The 19134-nt window shown below is 38.3% G+C and overlaps 1 protein-coding gene and 1 pseudogene across 1 annotated transcript; one reads left to right on the plus strand and one right to left on the minus strand.

Annotated features, from left to right (window-relative positions):
- Nucleotides 1-6838: 6838 nt before the first annotated feature.
- Nucleotides 6839-10005, minus strand: LOC149101164 (uncharacterized). The gene has a single exon (XM_089276504.1). The coding sequence runs from the start codon at nucleotides 9930-9932 to the stop codon at nucleotides 9237-9239; it is 696 nt and encodes a 231-aa protein (XP_089132630.1). The 5' UTR covers nucleotides 9933-10005; the 3' UTR covers nucleotides 6839-9236.
- A 7768-nt stretch (nucleotides 10006-17773) lies between these two features.
- Nucleotides 17774-18743, plus strand: LOC149101165 (uncharacterized; annotated as a pseudogene).
- Nucleotides 18744-19134: the final 391 nt, after the last annotated feature.

Genomic DNA, 19134 nt, shown 5'->3' on the forward strand with positions numbered 1-19134 from the left:
AAACGTTATTCTCAGAAAAAAAATAGAGACCAACAAACATTTCCAGAGTTATAAATTAAAATCCATTTTAGGGATAATTCTTAGCACGAAAATTCAGCTTAAAGCCTAATTTTGAAGCGCTTAAAAGTTACTTCTTATGACGACAAGAAGTACTTAACATGCTATGATTCAAGAAGTTGCCTCTCAAGATGTATTTTAAATAATAGTTTTTTCGCCAGTTGTTTTCTCGTCGATCCTCGTGCTCGAGTTTCCAAGATTTACAAAATGTGATATTTCTGTTAACAACAACAATCTTTACTTATTTTATGCGAAGAATTAGTTACAGAGATATACACTGATGTAATGTGGTGTTACTGATGTTATGTTTATAGGTTATTAAACTACCGGACGAATTACGGTACTGGTTATTTCAAATAAACTCCTCCAGAAACCGTTAAGAAATTGTTCTTATGTTATCATCTTTTTTTATTACAAAAACGATAAAAATGCATGCACCAGAATTAAAAAAAAATAAGCCGTTATTTCGGCAATTTGAAAACGCGCCACGATTAGTTATTTTCTATGCCCGCGCTTTCTGCCATGAAATGGGTGTCGTATTTTGGTCAGTAAAAAAAAAAAAAATGGCACGTTTCGAGAAAAGATTGGTCGCTTCACTGATAAGCTAAGTTTATCTTTATTTCCCCTTTTATTAAAATGTTTTTCATGAGGGAGAGAATTTTTGAACAGTTTATTTCATGGATAGGAGTGTTCGTGATTTTAGAACAGTCATGGCATCGAGTTATATGGAGGGTTTCCAAAATGAAATTCAGTTTCTTTCGTCTCAGATAGCAGCCTCGCCGCTTTCGTTTTTATTTCACCATGTTAAATAACATCAAGTCCCTGGTGAGAAGAGTTAAGATCTGGCCTTTTTTTCTGTCTCTCCAATGACAGCAACTACTAGCTGATCTTTCATTATATCTAGAATAATCTAGGGCGAGATAAAAGTGATATCAGCCCGCTCAACCTGCTGCCTCGACTAGGAATACTTAGCAATTCTTAGTCCATCATTGTCCAAACATTACTACAAAAACCGAATTCAATTATTGTTTTATTACACATTTCTGTAGTGAAATTATGGATAGAACTTACATTTAGTTGTGAGTGAAACCAGGTTTGGTTTAGGAACACTGACGGAGACTTCTCTACTACAGTTTCTAACACATTTCACTTGCCTTCAGTTTTCTTCGATCATCTTCGCCGTCAGATAGCCGATCTTATAAAACTTTCTTGGCTTCTTCCGTGGAACTGTTTTCTTATTTTCCACATCGCAATTATCAGTTTTTGTTCTAGAGTTTGTGCATGGTTAGAAATGCATTCAACGCGAAGAAACTTTGCAGCTATGTGACCGCCTTTGTGGTTTCAGAAAAGAACACTGGACTATCCAATATGCTACTGAAAGACAACATTTATCGCTTTCCGGATTGCATTCGCAGCTAGCGATTTTGATTTTTTGCTTAGTTTGTCCAGAATAATTTCCTGTCCCCCTGAATATGACAAATAATTAATCAGGCCAGTATCAAGCCTCTGATATGAACACTAGATAAAATTCGATAAAGTAACGAGAAATTGGTGACGACAGAACTAAGCAAGGCGACTAGTTGAAGCTATTAGAATCTACAAACATTTTACGAACATTTTTCAAAGAACAAGTCTAAAAACTAAACAAAATGTTTGGGAAGTAAATTTACAAACATTTTATTTCTAACAAGGAAAAGTACCAAGTCTGAAAATTCAGGATCCACAGACATTTCGTAAAGTCTGCAAATGTTCCATATTTCCCACTAATTACAAATTAGGAACACTGGCTGAAATGCAAACATTACCCATTTAACAGTTACTCGGAAATTTCATCTAACATCATCGAAAAAAGTCTAAGATCTACTGAAACTGTTAATCCCACAAAACTTTCCTTTCAGACATATCCTCGGAATTAAGAAAAGCCATAATGTCAATGAAAAATAACGAATCCGCCCTTCGCTGCAGAAATCGAGCAAGTTGAAAACCGTGATGCCTTGAGTGTAAATGTTTCTGAACTATCACAACGCTGATAAGTATATTTTATCTTTTTTATATTTTCTAAGACCTGCTCGAGCATGATCTAGAGGTGCTTTGAAATAGCTTTGGAGTGAAAGCAAATGACCTTAGAGTTTGATCTTCTAGCTTAAAGATATTGTGTACGTCATCTTTTAGCCCCAAAGAGGAACACCAATATGGCGGCCTTAAGTTTACTACTGAAATTTTCTCAAAATAATTTTCCCTGTAACTTTGTTGCGAAAAATGTTACAAGGCAATTGTTTTGGTTCTTTCCTTTTTTATAATTTGTTAGCTATGGTTTGTTCTGATATTTTTTCATGCAAATCAACAATTTGCAAGACCCTGACGAAAACGGCACCAACTGAATGATAACGTTCGCGAAAGTTCAGTAGTATTTCATATTTAATTTTTAGTTTTCGCTCTGTTTTCTTGACGTCATTCTAATTTTTAAAGTTAATACCTAAAAAGGTAAAATAGCTGCTAAGAATATATCCCTTCCAGGTCGAATAAGTTGTTTGTTCCTTGCGAAATTCCGAGTTTTCGATTTTGCCGCTCACGGATCGACCGAGAACCTTATATGCATGACCTTATGTATCATCAATTTTCACTGCCTGACTTACCCAGCTATCGTATATCGTTGAACATGGTTTCCTATAACACGAACTACCTTTAAATAACAATTACATACCATTTCAGACAAGTTCCACTAAGTTCAGTGACCGCATAAAATAAATTGAAAGCTTAAATCATAACACGATGCCCCTCGTACCGGCTAGAAAAGTAAAACACATATGACAAATGAAATTTTTCACAAGCGTGCACGTATCAAATCCTGGCCAAGAAATCCTTGGACCTAGATAATTGTGCAAATATGGACTGTAAAAAATACTTACCCAGACATATACTGAAGCTGACCATTCAGAGCGCTCAAGTTTTAAACAGTAATCGTCGACAATTACTTTATTTTTATACCTTTAGTTTGACTCATTACTGGTAAGAAACAAGCACATGCGTGTTTTACACGCCGCGCAGAAAACTAAACGAACCTTTCTTTTTTACTGAACTATTTAGAAAATGGCAGCAAAGCAAACGATAAAAACAATATAGAAATAAATATTTGACTGTTTGGCATTAACGAGGCCCTGTTAGGATTAATTCTCACAAGCGAGGTGTTGAAACAGCTGGGACATGGAGGAAAATGAAATAGCGAACGAGACTGAACAAGACTTGTAAAATTACGAGCAACGTAAAGACCTGGATAATATTGCTTGTTTTAAACGCTCAACAACAAAGAGGTATATTCACAAATGCACTGAGGTATTTAGTGAATATTAAAACGCTGAGCTCAGCCGGAAACTTACGGCTCGGCGAAGTCACACCTTTTTATCCATGGTCTCAACTAGAAATTACGAGAAATTTCGATTAGTGTATGTGGAAAGATTTCCATTCCGTAAAGAATGTGTTTTTCGTCGATCGGAAGTTTTTTCATTAAGTGAGAACTTTTTGTCTTAAAAAATTCCATCTGTCGTCAATGATTGCTATAAACAAAACAGTTAAAGCTGACTTATATTGAAATTCCCAAGAAACTCCTGCCTCGTTCACTTAGTTGAATAGCTTTGTTTGGATCGAGAAATTGAACCAGTTTTAATTGCCTTATTAAAATGCCTAAGAAACGTCGGCTCTGTGTACTTAAAAAGGTTTTGTCGTTTTTATTCGATCGGGAAGTAAAAAAGGTTTTTAAGTGTCCATAACCTAATTTTATTTATTTATTTTTTTTTATGTTTTTTTTTTTTTTTTTCACATCACCCAAAGAAGTCATGAGAAAAGCATTCGTGAATTAATCGAACAAAACTCTTTTTTTTTTTTGTATATATACATATGGGTTATTGACAAAGCTTGTTCAATCAAGATGGCTGGATATTCAACGGGCCAAGTTCTTAATGCGCGTGTTTATGGACAGACGGACTAAGGTAAATAGCGAGCAAAGATTGCGGCACATTTAAAAGTTTTCGAAGATTGCTTATAAAATCGCGTTATGTTTTTTTTTTTTTTTTTGCAGAGGTGAAACCAAATACCTCGAGCCCAAGTATTAGCTACGCCATACTGACGAGGCCTAGCAAGGTCGAAACAGCTTTCCGTGGCTGCTAATACTCTAGGCTCACTCTTGGTAGCTACAGGGTTAGCACCCTATGCCATTGTCGCCTTTGTAATATAAGCGCCAGTAATCTGAGGATGTAGGCTTTACACCCTTACACTTAAGGTTTCCTTAACTCCGGCACAAGCTAAACTATCTGGGAGTTTGATGAGCTTGTTTTTCATAGTAAGCGCTAGGTTACATGTATAAGGCGATATTACTGTTGGCTTTTATGGGAGGCACGGTGGCCTCGTGGTTAGTGCACTCAACTCCGCATCGAACGGTCTGGGTACGAGCCCTTGCTTGGGACATTGCGTTGTGCTCTCGAGTAAGACACTTTCAGTCTCACAGTGCCTCTCTCCACCCAGGTGTACAAATGGATACGGGCGAATTCAATGCAGGGGGTAACCCTACGATTGGCTAGCATCCCATCCAGGGGGGACTAGAAATACTCCTAGTCGCTTCATGCTTCAAAAAAACGGGATAAGCTTTGGCCTGGTGGACCACTGGGCTCGAATGCAGACTTTACTGTTGGCCATTTTAATGACGGTATTACAAGTAAAATACTGACTTGAGAAATAGTTAATTAATTAGAATAAGTATGGTGAAACTTGGGATCTAGCTTGAAGTCTTCTATTTTACAATTGGGCTAAAAGTTCGAGTTTTTTTTTTTACTGGGGTTTCTTACTAGCTGTGATTGTTCAATTCCTATTTATATTCATGCTTCGTATCATATATTCAGATGAGGGATGGGTGTGCAGCTCGAACTCTGAGCTTGATTGTACCACCAGTGTAGCGTTACATAGCTCAAATGAGATACTATTTACTAAGTACACAACAAAATAACTACCACTTAGGCTATAAAGCTTGTGCAACAGCCTGAAACAAAAACCCCCGAAACCAGTGAAAAAAATGGGAACTTATTTCTCAACAAAAATGCAAGCAGGCGTGCCAACCTCTGGGGCCTGGAGGTGATATCAAGACAACCTCATTCCCAGGTTCTCTCATCTTCCGGGGCTAAGTTGATATCAAGATTTGCAGACGTTCAGGGTATGAATAGAACTTAAAACAAAATTTAAAAGTCTGAGAGCTGGGATGAATACATTGCCACTGTCAAACCTAACATACGCTTATAACAAAAGATATGGATGGATGCGAATGCAACAAAAGATATAAATGGATGCGAATGCAACCATAACGCTACTGTAAAAAAGACCTGAAAACATTTTCAGGCTATGAACGGGATTCGGACCCACAATTTTTGCGCTACCGGTGCAATGCTCTCCTAACTGAGCTATCAAAGCCACATGAAAGCGGACATGTGTGGGTTGACCCTTTACGTTCAGTGAACGTAATACTCGGCTCAAGTATGTGAATTCCATAGTAATAGCTGTCCAACAGTAGCAATTAAATGTAGACATGATGATACATGCGAATACAGCCATAACGCTACTGGAAAAAAGAACCCCCCAATTTTCATTTTTTGCACCGGTAACGCAAAGGTCGTGGGTTCGAATCCCGTTCATAGCCTGAAAATGTTTTCAGGTCTCTATTCCAGTAGTGTTATGGCTGCATTCCCATCTATCATCACGTCTACATTTAATTGCTACTGTTGGACATCTATTACTATATACATTCTTTGTCACTGTCACTTAAAGTCTAGTTCCGCCGAATGTAAAACACATTTAATACGCTCTTTAGAAATAAGAAAAGGGAATCAACTAGTAAATGACGTTGTTTTTGAGACACTCAAAACCCTGCAACGAAATTCACAGTAAACCCAATGAAATAATGAATTAATAAGAGTATCTGAAAGGCGGATTTCCGAGTTCCGTTCACTTAGAAATAATAGCAACTGCAGTAGCTGCTGGACACCATGGGTCAAACTATGCTACGGGTAATCTCAATTTATCATGTACTATTGTTCGTTTATAACCAGGGCCACACAACGAGCCATTTTGTCAAAATTCATCGGAAACAGTATGGCTCAGTATAAAGTAACGATTAAATAAACATTTCTAAACCATTTTCTAGTTGCTGGCAAATTTTAATCGTTTCCTTTCTCCCAGGAGAAACTAGCCTATATAATGACCCACCCACTCTCATCGAGAAAATCGGAGCAAAGACGCTCCCTTCCGATTTTTCTGGAGCAGAGCAGGCGGCTTTACACAGGCTAAGGTGAAACATGTCTAAATTTCCCTTTTGCCGGGAAGTTCCAAAATTCCAACCAGCGGACTGAAATTTACCACACACTACACTCACCAATTGGGTAGCTGGGTGTGGTCGCAGGTGAGACACCTTCAGTGCGGCGAGATGGAAAGGGAAGTGGGGGGGGGGGGGGGAGGGGAGGTAGGAAGGTTGATTCGCAGAGCTGACTTCCTGCATTAGATATTAGCAGTTCGCTTAGGAAAAGGAATCGTACGCGTTTCAATCAGTGAGCGACTAATTCCTGCAAAAAAAAAAAAAAAAAAAAAAAAAAAAAAAAAAAAAAAAAAAATGCATTTTGCGAGTTGGGATGAGGTTAATTTTTGGGTACCCCTGCGTTTGTCAGTCCTGTTCAAAACTTCCGCTTGGAAACAGACATCAAATTTGTTGGACCCTCTTATAAAAACAGACACGAGGTTCTCGCAGTTGTTTAAGGCAAACGTACTTATTTAATTGGACAGCTTACTCGTCAAGTGAATAAAATTGTGTTACTTAAATTAATCATCACACATGAAAAATAATTATATTAAACTTATTGATATTCTATTACATATCAGTATAAATCTACTAGCGTTCTACCACGAATGGCGTTCTCTCAGTGATTGCCTACGTACACTACTCACCATCTATTCTGTTGTAGATGGTGAGTAGCGTAGTAGTGTGCGGTTGTGAATAACACGATGGATGGCCGTTTCTTTTCGTTTTCGCAGTGTCTGTGAAGGGATTTGTATAACGTTTTGAACGACCAGTAGGTTTATACTTAAACAATTATATTATTTGCTCTCGATTTATTTGCGTAATAGTTGATTCGGACTGCGGTCTAGTCAAATATCACGCGATAGAAATCTCAGGCTCGTAATGTAATTGTTTAAGATAGCAAAATAATATAATACCGACACGAAAAGAACAGATGATTGTTATTAAGGGGCTGGCTGACATTTTGCCATCATTGTCTCTTGGCTTTATATTACTTTTTAAAATAAGGACATTCACTCAGAACATTTTTCTACATGGTCCTTTACGCCCCAATTAACTTAGCCCCAACAACGTTAAAAATATTTCCTCCTTACAAATTTGTAAGTAAATAAATTATTTAGTTCATACTAGATCGAAAAAAAAAAAAACCGCATCTATCTATTGTCTATCTATCTATTGGCTATTCATCTCTTGCATCTTTTAGGAAAAAACATAAAACATCTATTATCAGCAATTACTAATTCTGTTAAGCGTAAAATACGGCTTGTCAATATGTCATTTACTATAATAATAATGTACAGCTTTAGTCATCGTGTATTTCTTGGGAGGGAAGCTAAGTTTACAAGCCCCGTGGTTTTTATTAGGTTCCCTCGTCATTTCTTTTGTCTATTTCTTGCATACTAACAATTATAATTTCTTTGTGTCTTTTTTATGACAAATAAAAATAGAATAAAATAAATAAAATATTAAAACAGAAGTCCATAAGACCATAAGTCTTTGCAATTAATTGATATAGGACGTTTCCAGAAAATATCATGTCATACAGTTTTTGTAGTGTCCTTTTATCATTTGGACTTTATGCAAAAGACGCCAAGACGCGAGATACTCGGTTAACTGATATAGTGATGGTCAGGAAGGGGTGATGGAAAGTCTGCTACAGTTAAATTTTCAGCGATCTCACTGCTACCGGTTAAGATTTCATTCATTTTTCAACAATCAATTCACATTGCAGCCAAGCTCTCAGCCGATAGGTAAATCTTGCAGACCTCGGATCTCAGCTAGCAGTTGAAACCAACACACGTCATTTCACAGCTGACAATTTAAATTCTGATCTTTTTTTCAGCTCAGTTAAGCCCCATCCAGTGTTACGGTATCGCTTGACCGACAGAAAGATACACTACGAAACTCTTCTATGAACCCAACGACTTATTTCTTTAACAATATGTAATGTAATCTTAGCTACAAAGGAGCGATTTCTGAACAATACAATCTACTACCAAACTAAGTTAAGCCTAATGCTAAACTTTAGTCACCACTGACACGAACTCACAACAAATCTCGGTGTCACCAAAGAAATCTCCTTACGGTCCACTTGACCTTGAACAAAGTTCCTCAATGGCTTTGACAATAACAATAGCACTCTAAAGCTTTTCCACTCGGTCTCTGCCGAGACAACTAACGGGAACTCTATAGCTTCTTCTCTCGGTCTCTGCCGAGAACTACTAACGGGGACTTTATAGCTTCTTCTCTCGGTCTCTGCCGAGAACAACTAACGTAGCAATCTATACTACATAGCTGTTAGTAACATTCTAGAACATTCCTGGAGCTTCTATTTATGTAACATTACATCATAATTACATCATTCAATAGATTGCTCTAAACTGTTCCATAGCGTGACAGTAGAAGATTCTGGCACAAACATTGCGTGACTTGACATTCTAGAATTTTCTAGAAACTTAAATATTCACGTCTGCTCTTCATAACACCAGACCCTCAATGGTTAGCGCATCGGACTCTGAATCGAGCGCCCTGGGTTCAAACCCAGGTAGCCGGGGTCACTGTGTGTTGTCACAGTGCCTCTCTCCACCCAGATGTTTAACTACTTTTAGTGTTAGTTTAATGCTAGGTAGAGGGTGACCAGCATCCCTTCAAAAGATACTGGTAATCGTGTCATGCTAAAGAAGCGGTATAAGTTCCGGGGGTATGGACAATCTGGTCCAACACACATTTCACTAATAATCCACTCGTGTAATAAAACCTAACAGCTAAATTAATGCGCTATCCCAAAGTCCTACTTTGGCTCTTCACCATTAACTATAGATTTATCAGTCAGAAGCACTTCGCACTCTCAGAGTTTTGAATCTGTCGACAAGTCCTTCAGCCTTGGAGTCTTTACTAACAATGTTGCCAGTTTTCCTCCCGTAGCGACATCTCTTTTCCTAACGCTATCAGGATCCAAACGAAACAGTTTCATCACCTTGTCAAACCAGTGCTCCTCATTCATCATCTCCTCAAACGAGGACTTCGCATCCGTCATCGCGTCAAACCAGGACTTGTCAATCATCATCGTGTCACGCCAGGACTCCTCAGTCATAGCCTCTAAAGTGATCCCTACTCTGTGTAGATCCTTGAGGCCATCAAGATGACGTTGTTTGTCTTTCTTTGTTTGATAAGGATGTGCAAATCGGATGGTAAGTTTCCGTACTGGGCTTTCTTTATCTTCATAAAATTTTATCAAGTCGTCTGCACATTCTTTGCATGGCGAGTAATTACTCGTAAGAATAGAGTCGACCTCTTTAGTTTCATCTGAACTATATAGTTTCTCTATAAAGTTTTTAAATTCTTGGTCTTTAAGCATTTGGCTTTCTGTATGGTGTTGGTTAGAGGAATCCTGGCGTGGTAATGTTCGGTAATTTTTCTTCCAGATTACCTTTCCACTCATGTTCTTGATGACGACGATGAGATATGCTGTTTTAGGCCAATCTGTACCTATAATTCCTGTCGTTAACAATTTTTTCATGAAGTTCGTACTTCCTTCCGCCATTGTTTTCAGATAACAGTATTCTCAACCACTAAAGCAAAACATGTGGAATGGCAGTTAAGTCAGCTTTGCAACAGCACCGAAACATGTGTAAAAGTAAAAGCTAAACTGGATAAAGAAAAGTTATAGCTTTTACACTGGCGGCAGAAACACTACTATACTTTTTCAACTATTTTAACCACAGAAAGATAAAGATCGGACTAATTTAAAAGGCGGGGGTGCACAAGAAAACACACCATTTTGTTCAATTTTTTTTTTTTATTTATTTATCCTGGCTAAGATTTAATTCCAAACCATAGCAAAGTATTCATTTTTAGAAAGATTGAAGACCAAAGATTATGAAAAAAAAAATTGCACCCTAGAACTGTATTGTAACCTAACACCAGCTAATTCAATCTGCAATCGGGTATTCAAGGGCGTACTTTTTTGAGAAAAGGTAATTCCTGCAAGAACTGAACAAAATAAGTATTTTTTTGACTTTTTTAAAAGAAGGCAAATAGCTTATTGTTTTAAGCATGGAGATTTTTGAAAAGTTAAAAACACATGAAATGGTGACCTTTGAGTCAAATCTGATACGGAATATCCGGCATAGACCAGCATACGTTTCAATGAATAACTTCGACAAAATACACTGGATGGAAACGTTCTATGTTTAAAACACAAAACGTACTTAGAACAACAAATCCTGAAAATTTCAACTCAATTGGACAAATCCTTCTCAAAATATCTTACAGTAACAGAAACTCTCAGAATAAAACTTCAATACCTTAAGTTCATTTTCGTTAAAAAAAAAAAAAAAAAACTGAAGTTTTTTACAGAATTTTATGTGTACTCAATTAAGAAAACGTTACAAAAAAAAAAAAAAAAAAAAAAAAAAACCATAGGAAGTTTTAAATCTTTATAAAATATGCTTTATTTTGAATACTATTCCAGTTTTTCTCAGATCAGTGAAACATATTTAGAACATGGTGATAAGTGATGGTAATAGAACTAAGTGGAGTCTCTGAATTCAGTCTGTATCATACGAGTGATTAATAAATTAGACCGACCGCGAAGCCTCAGTCCAATTTGAATTGGGCTCTGCATAGGACTAAAACATGCAATTAATATTTGCACTAGAAGTCTAAAGGTCGTATTTGTGCCATTGCATTTGGATTTCTGTTATGCAGGTGAAGTGTATAAGCGTAGTTGACAGATTTTAAAAGCTGTATTAATTTCAACAAGGCCTGAAAGCAATAATGGACTTTTTTCAATGGACGATGTTTCTAAAACTGCACCAACCGCAGCTGCCCATTAATACAAAAATATATTTTCTTTCAACGCCACCTATATAATGCGGTAATGCTGTCTCAAACTTAAATGGCATTTAGTTTTGTATCGCGATTTAAAGATGATTTCCAGTCAGTACTGCGCACTCTCGGGAGTTTGTTTAGGTTTTTTTTTATTTGATTGATGTAAGACGTCACAAAATGTAACATTTCGCTACCAGTTACATGAAGTGAATTAAACTTTTCATGTCAACCCCACCTGGATGCGAAGCTTTATGCTTCATTCTTCCTGACATCGCTTGATAAAACGAATTCATACTGAGCTGTAAAAATCAAAGAAGCTGCTGGAAAAAGAATTTAAAAGGCCTCAAAGATAAGGTAAGCGGTTCGTAACGAATAACAGTGATTCGTATTCCACCGAGTGAGACTCACAAACATTGGGATACTGAGACTGCGCAGTACGAACTGAAAAATCATCTTTAACCATTCTTTGAGAAGCCTAAACGGAAAAAAAACGCGACACCATTTTGTGATAGAAAATCACGTTAACAGTTCGTGATCACTTTAAAATTTTTTATTTAATTTGAGACCACTCGTGGAGAGGCACCTCGGCAGAAACCTAACTCGAACTCATTAAGATAGAATTAATATCCTGGAAAGGGAATGAAATTACTCCCTCAGTTGAAAAGCTTGCAACAGAAAAAACTATTTGTGTTCAAGTAGACTTGTAAGAGGTCGACCTACGACAGCTCTTGGCCGGTTGGTCAAGTTAGTGAATTAAAACAGTGTTTGAAAGGACTTGTGGGAAAACCCGAATCCTCCTAAACACCGGAGGTGCCGAGCCCTAAGCGAAATCAAACTCAATCGCAGAATCAGTTCAGAGAAACCCGTTATCACCATTAAAAACTAACTGCAATCAACTTAATAAAAAAGAATCAGACTTAATCAGACTGCGTACCTGAAGACTTCCAGTCCAGTTTCAGAACTCAACCTTCTCATTTATAGGTTCCAAACTAACGCCCGGTCGATCTTAGTTGAATTATTTTGGATCACGCGATTCTCGTAAACCGGCAAACTATAATTTTGCACTTTGCTTTGTTTCCGATGTATGCTAATTATAATGTATATGAAACAAAGGAAACTTACATTGAACCGCAACATATACATAAAACGTACTCTCTCCATTAACTTCCTTGTTCCCTCTTGGTCGATAAAGGGTTCCTCTACAAATGACGGGAGTCTAATGCGAGCCTGAACTTAAGATAGAGCGGATACTTCTCAGAATTAAGAACGAAAATTGCTCCGTTAAAGTAAGGCGTGCTACAGTGAATCGTATCTGGTGCTTAGAATACTACTGAGTAGAAATGTAAGTCGACCTTCGGTGGTTAATTGAGTTAGGATATTAAAGAACCGCTTTGAGTTATTTCATTGACCGGTGGCTGGTTTATCTGCGCATCCTCGTGCTCTCAAGCTGACGTTTTCTTTTTTTTCGAAACCAAAATGAAAACTGGACCGCATCCTTTGGAATCATATCTTTTCTTGTTGCTCGTAACGATTGTCGTTAACGGTCCCCGAAAAAAAAATTGCGGTAAAAATAGGCTTTCAATGTTAGTTGCCAGTGCCTTTAATTTTGGATATTCTATTGAAAAAAGATATCATATCAAAGGATACAGTTCTTTTTTTCTGCTGTAGTTACGAGTAAAACTACTATTTAAACTTGCCATAACTGAAAGTGCAATAGCAAATGCAATGAACTTATTGTCACGAACATATCAGATCATCTTGAACGCATTGTAATTTAATTCTGAAACAGTCTCGACTCTTTTCGTATCGAACCCTACTTAGCGGAGTTAATTGGGATGTGTATAACGGCTGATAAACAAGATTAAGTGAACCAGGAAGTCTAGAGATTCGAGGACCAGAGTTTAATAATGAGCCTTATTTTATCAGTTCGACGATATTACGAAAACTGAGCCAGCCGCAGGTACCCTGAGTTGAAACATCGCGTACTGTTTCTCAAAACCACTTGACTCTCTAAAAACCACATCGCTTCTTCATATAACACAATTTTTTGACCGCAGGTGAAAATCATGTCATTGATTTCTCGTGTTAATTAATAACTCGTCCAGTTTTGCCTAAAGTTCCATGTGAGCTAAAATTTCCTTTCTTTGCTTTAACGGAATCTAACGCGGACTCTAAAATAAGTAAATGGACCTTCTAACATCACCACTGGTAAAAACTAAAAACTTGCTCGAAAGCGGCAAGCTCAGTTTAGATGTTATCTGTCAAATTGTACCTCTTTTGAAAGAGTAGTTCCTCAGAATATAATACAGGATACTTGATTAACTATAAAAGTTCTATTGTTTAAGCAATAGAGCACTCTTTCTGTGTTTTCATAGCCTCAACTAAACACAAGGAGGGCCGGAGTTGGGCAAATTCGAGACAGCTATGCAAACCCGAGACGTAGTCGAGGGTTTGAATTACTTTCTAGAATTCTCCCAGACCCCCAAGTGTTTAGATGAGGTTATGTAAACACGGACTGAAAAATATAACATATAACATTTTCGAGGCTTGGTTACTGAACTCGGCACTTGTTTGCCATCTCGGCAAGTAAATAAACATGGCGGACAGTTGCTGAATCAAATTTTTATTTATTCCAATTACATTACTCCAAGTCCAGGATACTTGGAAGGATGGAGAATTTTCAAAATGACTGCTGTCGCCCTTGGACCAAAATTTCTTTCAAGAACTCGTATTCAAGGAATTTAAGAATCGCCAACGCAGTGGTTACGTTGATCGCCAGCAGGTCAGATCGATTGACCGAAATTTATTTTTCCTCAAACTAAAGCTACTCATTTGTAGACGATGAGGACAGCTCAGTGTTATGAGGTCAGCAACGATAAAACAAAGGTACGGGATGAATTTATTTTTCGTTGTGTTTCGCTTGTTTTTTTTACTGGCCAACTTGATGTGTAAATTGATTCACAACAGATAAGCTTTAAAACTACGACTGCAGGCGTTTATGCAAACGAACAGTCTCTTTTAGTCGTTATTCTGTGTTTCACCTCTGACAATTATACTAAAACAATTATTCGCCTCAGGCTCAGTGAACGTTGGTACATATTCACCTCGACTTCGTCTAGGTGAAAATTCACCAATGTTCACCTCGCCTTCGGTGAATAATTGTTAAATAGCACACGTTAGGTCATCGTCGCCGGCGCATAATAATTTAAAGAAAAAAGAGTTAAAGAATTAATTAAGCCATCGATTCCAGTCAATAACATTTCCATTAAGAAATCTTTTTTGCGGTCTCTGGCCTAGCAGTGAGGTGTTCTAAACTACAAAACAAACCAAATACAGTAATGAACATCCCGTTTGCGACACAATTAACAAAAAAAATGGCGAGGTCTGACAACGTTTTCTAATTAAAGGAAGCTTGCACACATAAATTCGCATACATTAAAGCCTTTAAACCATAGATTAAGAGGTTTTCAATTTCGCGTCGAAAGTAATTAGACAATTTCTTTGGTTTTGGTTTTAATTTACTACGGTTTGAGAATGGCTGAGCAGTCTAATCGGCAAATAATTGGTTTGGTTTTGGTTCAATACGACACTCGGTAAATGAACTTAAAACACTTGACAGAAGAGATTTCATTCACCGGAGAATCGTGATGGGGGAAATTGAAAAAAAAAAAAAAAAAAACATATACAGTTGTCGACGGAAAAACAGGAAGTATTATGCGCACCGAGGGGGTTGAAACATGATTCAAATCAGGATTGTCAGCAAAATGTTCATTCAGTTCTTGAAACTTGGGACAAGAATTTACACGGCAGAAAATGAAGAAAAATCCGCGATTGTAGAAAGATGGAACTGAACGAAAGAACAGCTTAAAAATATTTTTCGCTTCGAATTTAACTCAAGGACAACAGGTTTTAGCAAATTAAACTGTTGTACAGTGGAACCCCGCCTTACGACCAACCCGTTGATACGACCACCTCGTTATTACGGCCACTTTATTCTGCCCCCCCCCCCCCCCCCTCCAAAAAAAAAACTCAGTCCGTCATTTCTTTATTTAAAGAAACCCTTTAATTCGACCACTCCGTTGATGCTACCAATTTTTTCGTGGCCCGAGGGTGGTCGTATTAACAGGGTTCCACTGTATGAATAATCATGCCCGCAGGGCACAGATCACGAAAATGTCACCCGTCGAAGAGAGAGATAAAAATATTGAATTCGAAAACAACTTTGCGTTTTTTAATCGGCTTGAGATGCGAACGGCGGTGAAACAAGGAATCTAAAATTCAAAGTTGGTGACCAAAAATCAGAATTTCAAGGTTCAAGAGTAAGACGTTTCACAAAGGCTATGCCAACTACACCCGATAAATTTTTGTTGATGATAAAAGTCAAAACGCGAATGAAGTCACATAAAAATTAAGACTTAAATAAAGAAAAGATAAAAGCATCATTAAATGAGCGAGAGCTTCAGAATTCTTCGCGGTAAATATTTCGCATTGAGAAAGTTTTGAAGAGAACTGAAGAAAAAGGGAAGGCAGTTTGGTGAATAAGCGAGGATATTCTGATGAAGCCAATAGCACGGTTCCCCTGAGTGACGTTCAAAATAGATAAAACGACCGAAGGGAACCTTCGAATCGAGTAGGTTGAAGCCTGAATGATGGAAAGAGAAGCAATAGTGAGATATTTTGAAGTACTATATTAGGTCAAAATACCTTGCAAGAAAGGTTACGTGGATTCGTCGTCGTTGGCAGTTCCTCGTGAAGATGTTTTCTTGTCAGTGTACGTTCACTTAATGGATTCGTTGATGACTGTCTGTGCAGTCCTCAATTCTTGAATGGCAAGTATATTCGCAAAAAGGCTGGGCGTCTGAACTCTGTGGTACGAGCAATCGGTTTTCGTTTCTGAAATCCTCTGAAATGTAAGGGAAGAAACGAAAAGGCAATGAGGCAAGACAGGAAAAAATATCAGTTGATATGGAGAAGGGACTGTAATATGTTCTTTGGCTACGGAATTGAAATTAATGAAATTCTCGTTCATTGAGAAACGAGGAATACTCCTTGGTTGATCGCCTATCAATCTGACAGCGAATTTATCTGATTTGTGGATGTAAAAAGCGCCTTCTGGATCGCGAGGAGCTGGCACGAAGGGAAATGCTAGGCTGGAAACCACAAGCCACCCGAGCAACAAGAAGTTATATCATTGCTTTTAAATGGGAGGGATGTTTATGTCGTGCTGCTGATCATGACTGGTTTTAAAAGAGCCGTTTTCACTGGAGAGCCAAAAGTCATTGGTTTTGCATCAACTACACTACACGATTGGCTTAAAATACTCGCGCCACTTTTTCATCCAATCAGAGGTAAATCTAATTCTAATCATGACTCGCACGCACTGGTTTTCCCGTGCTTTACATGAGATACGTGTAACTGCTTCTAGTTTTGATTTTTTTCACAAGATTGTCTGTATCTTCGATGATTGGCTAGAATGATTACTTAAGTTTTGGTTTAACGACACTCAATGAAAACCCGCTCGAAATAGTCTTTTAGAAAACAATCCTAAGAAAATACGCGCGCTGATTGGTTAAAAATAGTGTTTCCAAACTCGATAGAAACACAGAACTAGCACGAGTTGTTTACGTAATAATCGCGCGAGCAAAGAGAATTTACAGTTCGATAATCAAATTTAAAAAGTTGTTTTCCTTTTTTTCGTCGCGGTGTTTTCTAAAAGAAGGGGAAAACATGTTCTCCGTGTTTCTATCGAGTTATAGAAATACTCGTGAAGGTTTGGGAGAACTCGAAAAAGCTGTACATGTACCTGCGGCTCGTGTTCCCACAACATTTTTCGTTCTCCCAAACTTCCACTCGTCGATAGAAACACAGTACATGTTTTTTATTTCCTAAATAATTTAATTATTTACCAAAGCTTTGTCTTCGCCCAAGAAATCATATCGGCATTCGAGTTAGCTTACAAAACCTGGCATTATATCGATTTAAGAGCAACAATGATATTATTTTGCAAACTGGGAGGAATTATTAAGCAAATGGGTGTCAAAGGAGGCGGATTGAAAAGATCGACAATGCCTTAAGAGTCCCTTCCTTTTTTCCTTCTTTTCGCGCATGCGCTTCTCGCCGCTCGATCATTGCTCTTTTGCTTTGAATTCGTGTCTTTGCGTCGCACGCTAGGAAGACAAAGAGCCTGCTCGCAGTCTGGCTAGTAGTCGATAAAAATTCTTCGGGTAAAACCACTTGAGCTCTCTGCCGGAGTGAATTCCGTTGCACAGGATTGACCTACTGATTTCTAGACTCTCCTTCTAGATTTCTAGACTTTCTAAAACCGGGCTTGTTCTAAAAAGAACTTGGATAAGGGCCTAAAAGGGTATTCTAATAACTAACTGGTTGGCTGAATTACTGTTTACTTCGGGGGGTGGGCTCTGCCTATAATAAACTATAAATATGAAAGAGTATGGATTGCGCGAGTTAATATGTATAAACAGCCCGCATTACTCAATTCTAAGCGTATAGAAAAGGGATGCAGAGTGTCAGTGTAGCTATTTAAGATAGATGCATTTTTTTTTTATCTCAGTATATGAAAGGGTTACCTTTTTTGATAATAATGGTAGGGGTTTTGACCATGGGGCAGAGCCTCCCACTGTTAACATTGTTGAGTACCCCACGGGGAACTGGTTAACGGCTGTGGAAAGGGACCGGCATGAATTCTTGGGTTTCACGTGACGTCACAAGCTTTGATCAAATCAGTGTCCGCCATGTTGGTCTCCGTCGGGTGTCAAATTTATGCTAATAATAGTCCATTTCTACCGTGAAGCTTCTCTATTATCGCTCTATTATTTCGACAACTAGATGAATTTCCAGAAAGAAAAAAACGATAAAAGTATCGGGCATTCATCTTAAGGTATCCCAGTGCTCTCTGAGTATGCCAAAAGCTTAGAGAGTCGAGTAAAGGAAAGATATTCGCAAAAGATCTCGGTCACCGGGGTCAGCCGAGCAGTTCAGTCCAGAATGCTTGCCTCCTGTGGTCTCGGGCTTGCTGAGTTACCTCGTTCTTGAGACCAGCTTCTACACCAACAAGCAGTTCAAGGCGTCCAAGAGTCTGAAGGCGTTTAATTAAATAAACCTCAGTTGTAGGCAAAGTAACCGCCGGCAAGTATGTCGTGAGAGCAAGTGTTCGGTATTCACAGCGTATGAATGATCCTTTAGTGAACAGTTGCGTCATTTCCGAAAACGATGGGACTATTTTGTCAGCCCATTGGTTGGGATGCAAAGCTGGACTGGCTGAGTCATGCTCATATATCGCGAGTGTTTTATTTTATTTAGAGGCAACTACACGAATTCATAGCAAGCTGGCTTGCACACAGGTAAAATGCTCATGGATTTTGCCGAAATATGTCAATAAAGTGCCGGATGCGAGGGCTAAGGACATCGATTTTTTATCGGCTAACAAGCTCAAAAAAAAGTTCGACCAGAAAATTGAGGATCTACAACAGCCGCAAGCCTCGAAGCATGCAGCAGCTTCTAGTTCTGGGACTGCATCAACCGGCGCCTCAGCGAATACAGCGCGCATCGGCACCTTCGAAAGAGGAAATGGATCAGCTTTATGCCAAACTCAACCAGTGCAAAATTAAAGCAGTAGCTTTAAATTTAATTGATCCTTTTGCTGACCAATTTATCGACCAAAGCCGCTCTGTTCCGGTAGTTTCAGAGCGAAGTGTTTGCTACAAACTCGTTCACTCTCTAGCACTCTCTTGTTTGTAGCGTCGCCGCGACTCACCGCAGGAATCCACTCGTTTCTCCTCCTAATAATGAGTTCCTCCTGTTCTTCCCCTTGATTTGTCTTAATCTTAGGTATACGCAAAACCCCTAAACCTTAACGATTTCCACTTTTGCTCGAACAGCCGACAACAACGCAT

The sequence above is a fragment of the Orbicella faveolata genome, unplaced genomic scaffold, assembly GCF_042242905.1.
Source record: "Orbicella faveolata isolate gen_17 unplaced genomic scaffold, um_ofav_v1 contig_4, whole genome shotgun sequence".
Lineage (NCBI taxonomy): Eukaryota > Metazoa > Cnidaria > Anthozoa > Scleractinia > Merulinidae > Orbicella > Orbicella faveolata.

Bases quoted from the DNA above. Each gene is read 5' to 3' on its own strand.
- LOC149101164 (XM_089276504.1), bottom strand. From the start codon at position 9,932: ATGGCGGAAGGAAGTACGAACTTCATGAAAAAATTGTTAACGACAGGA.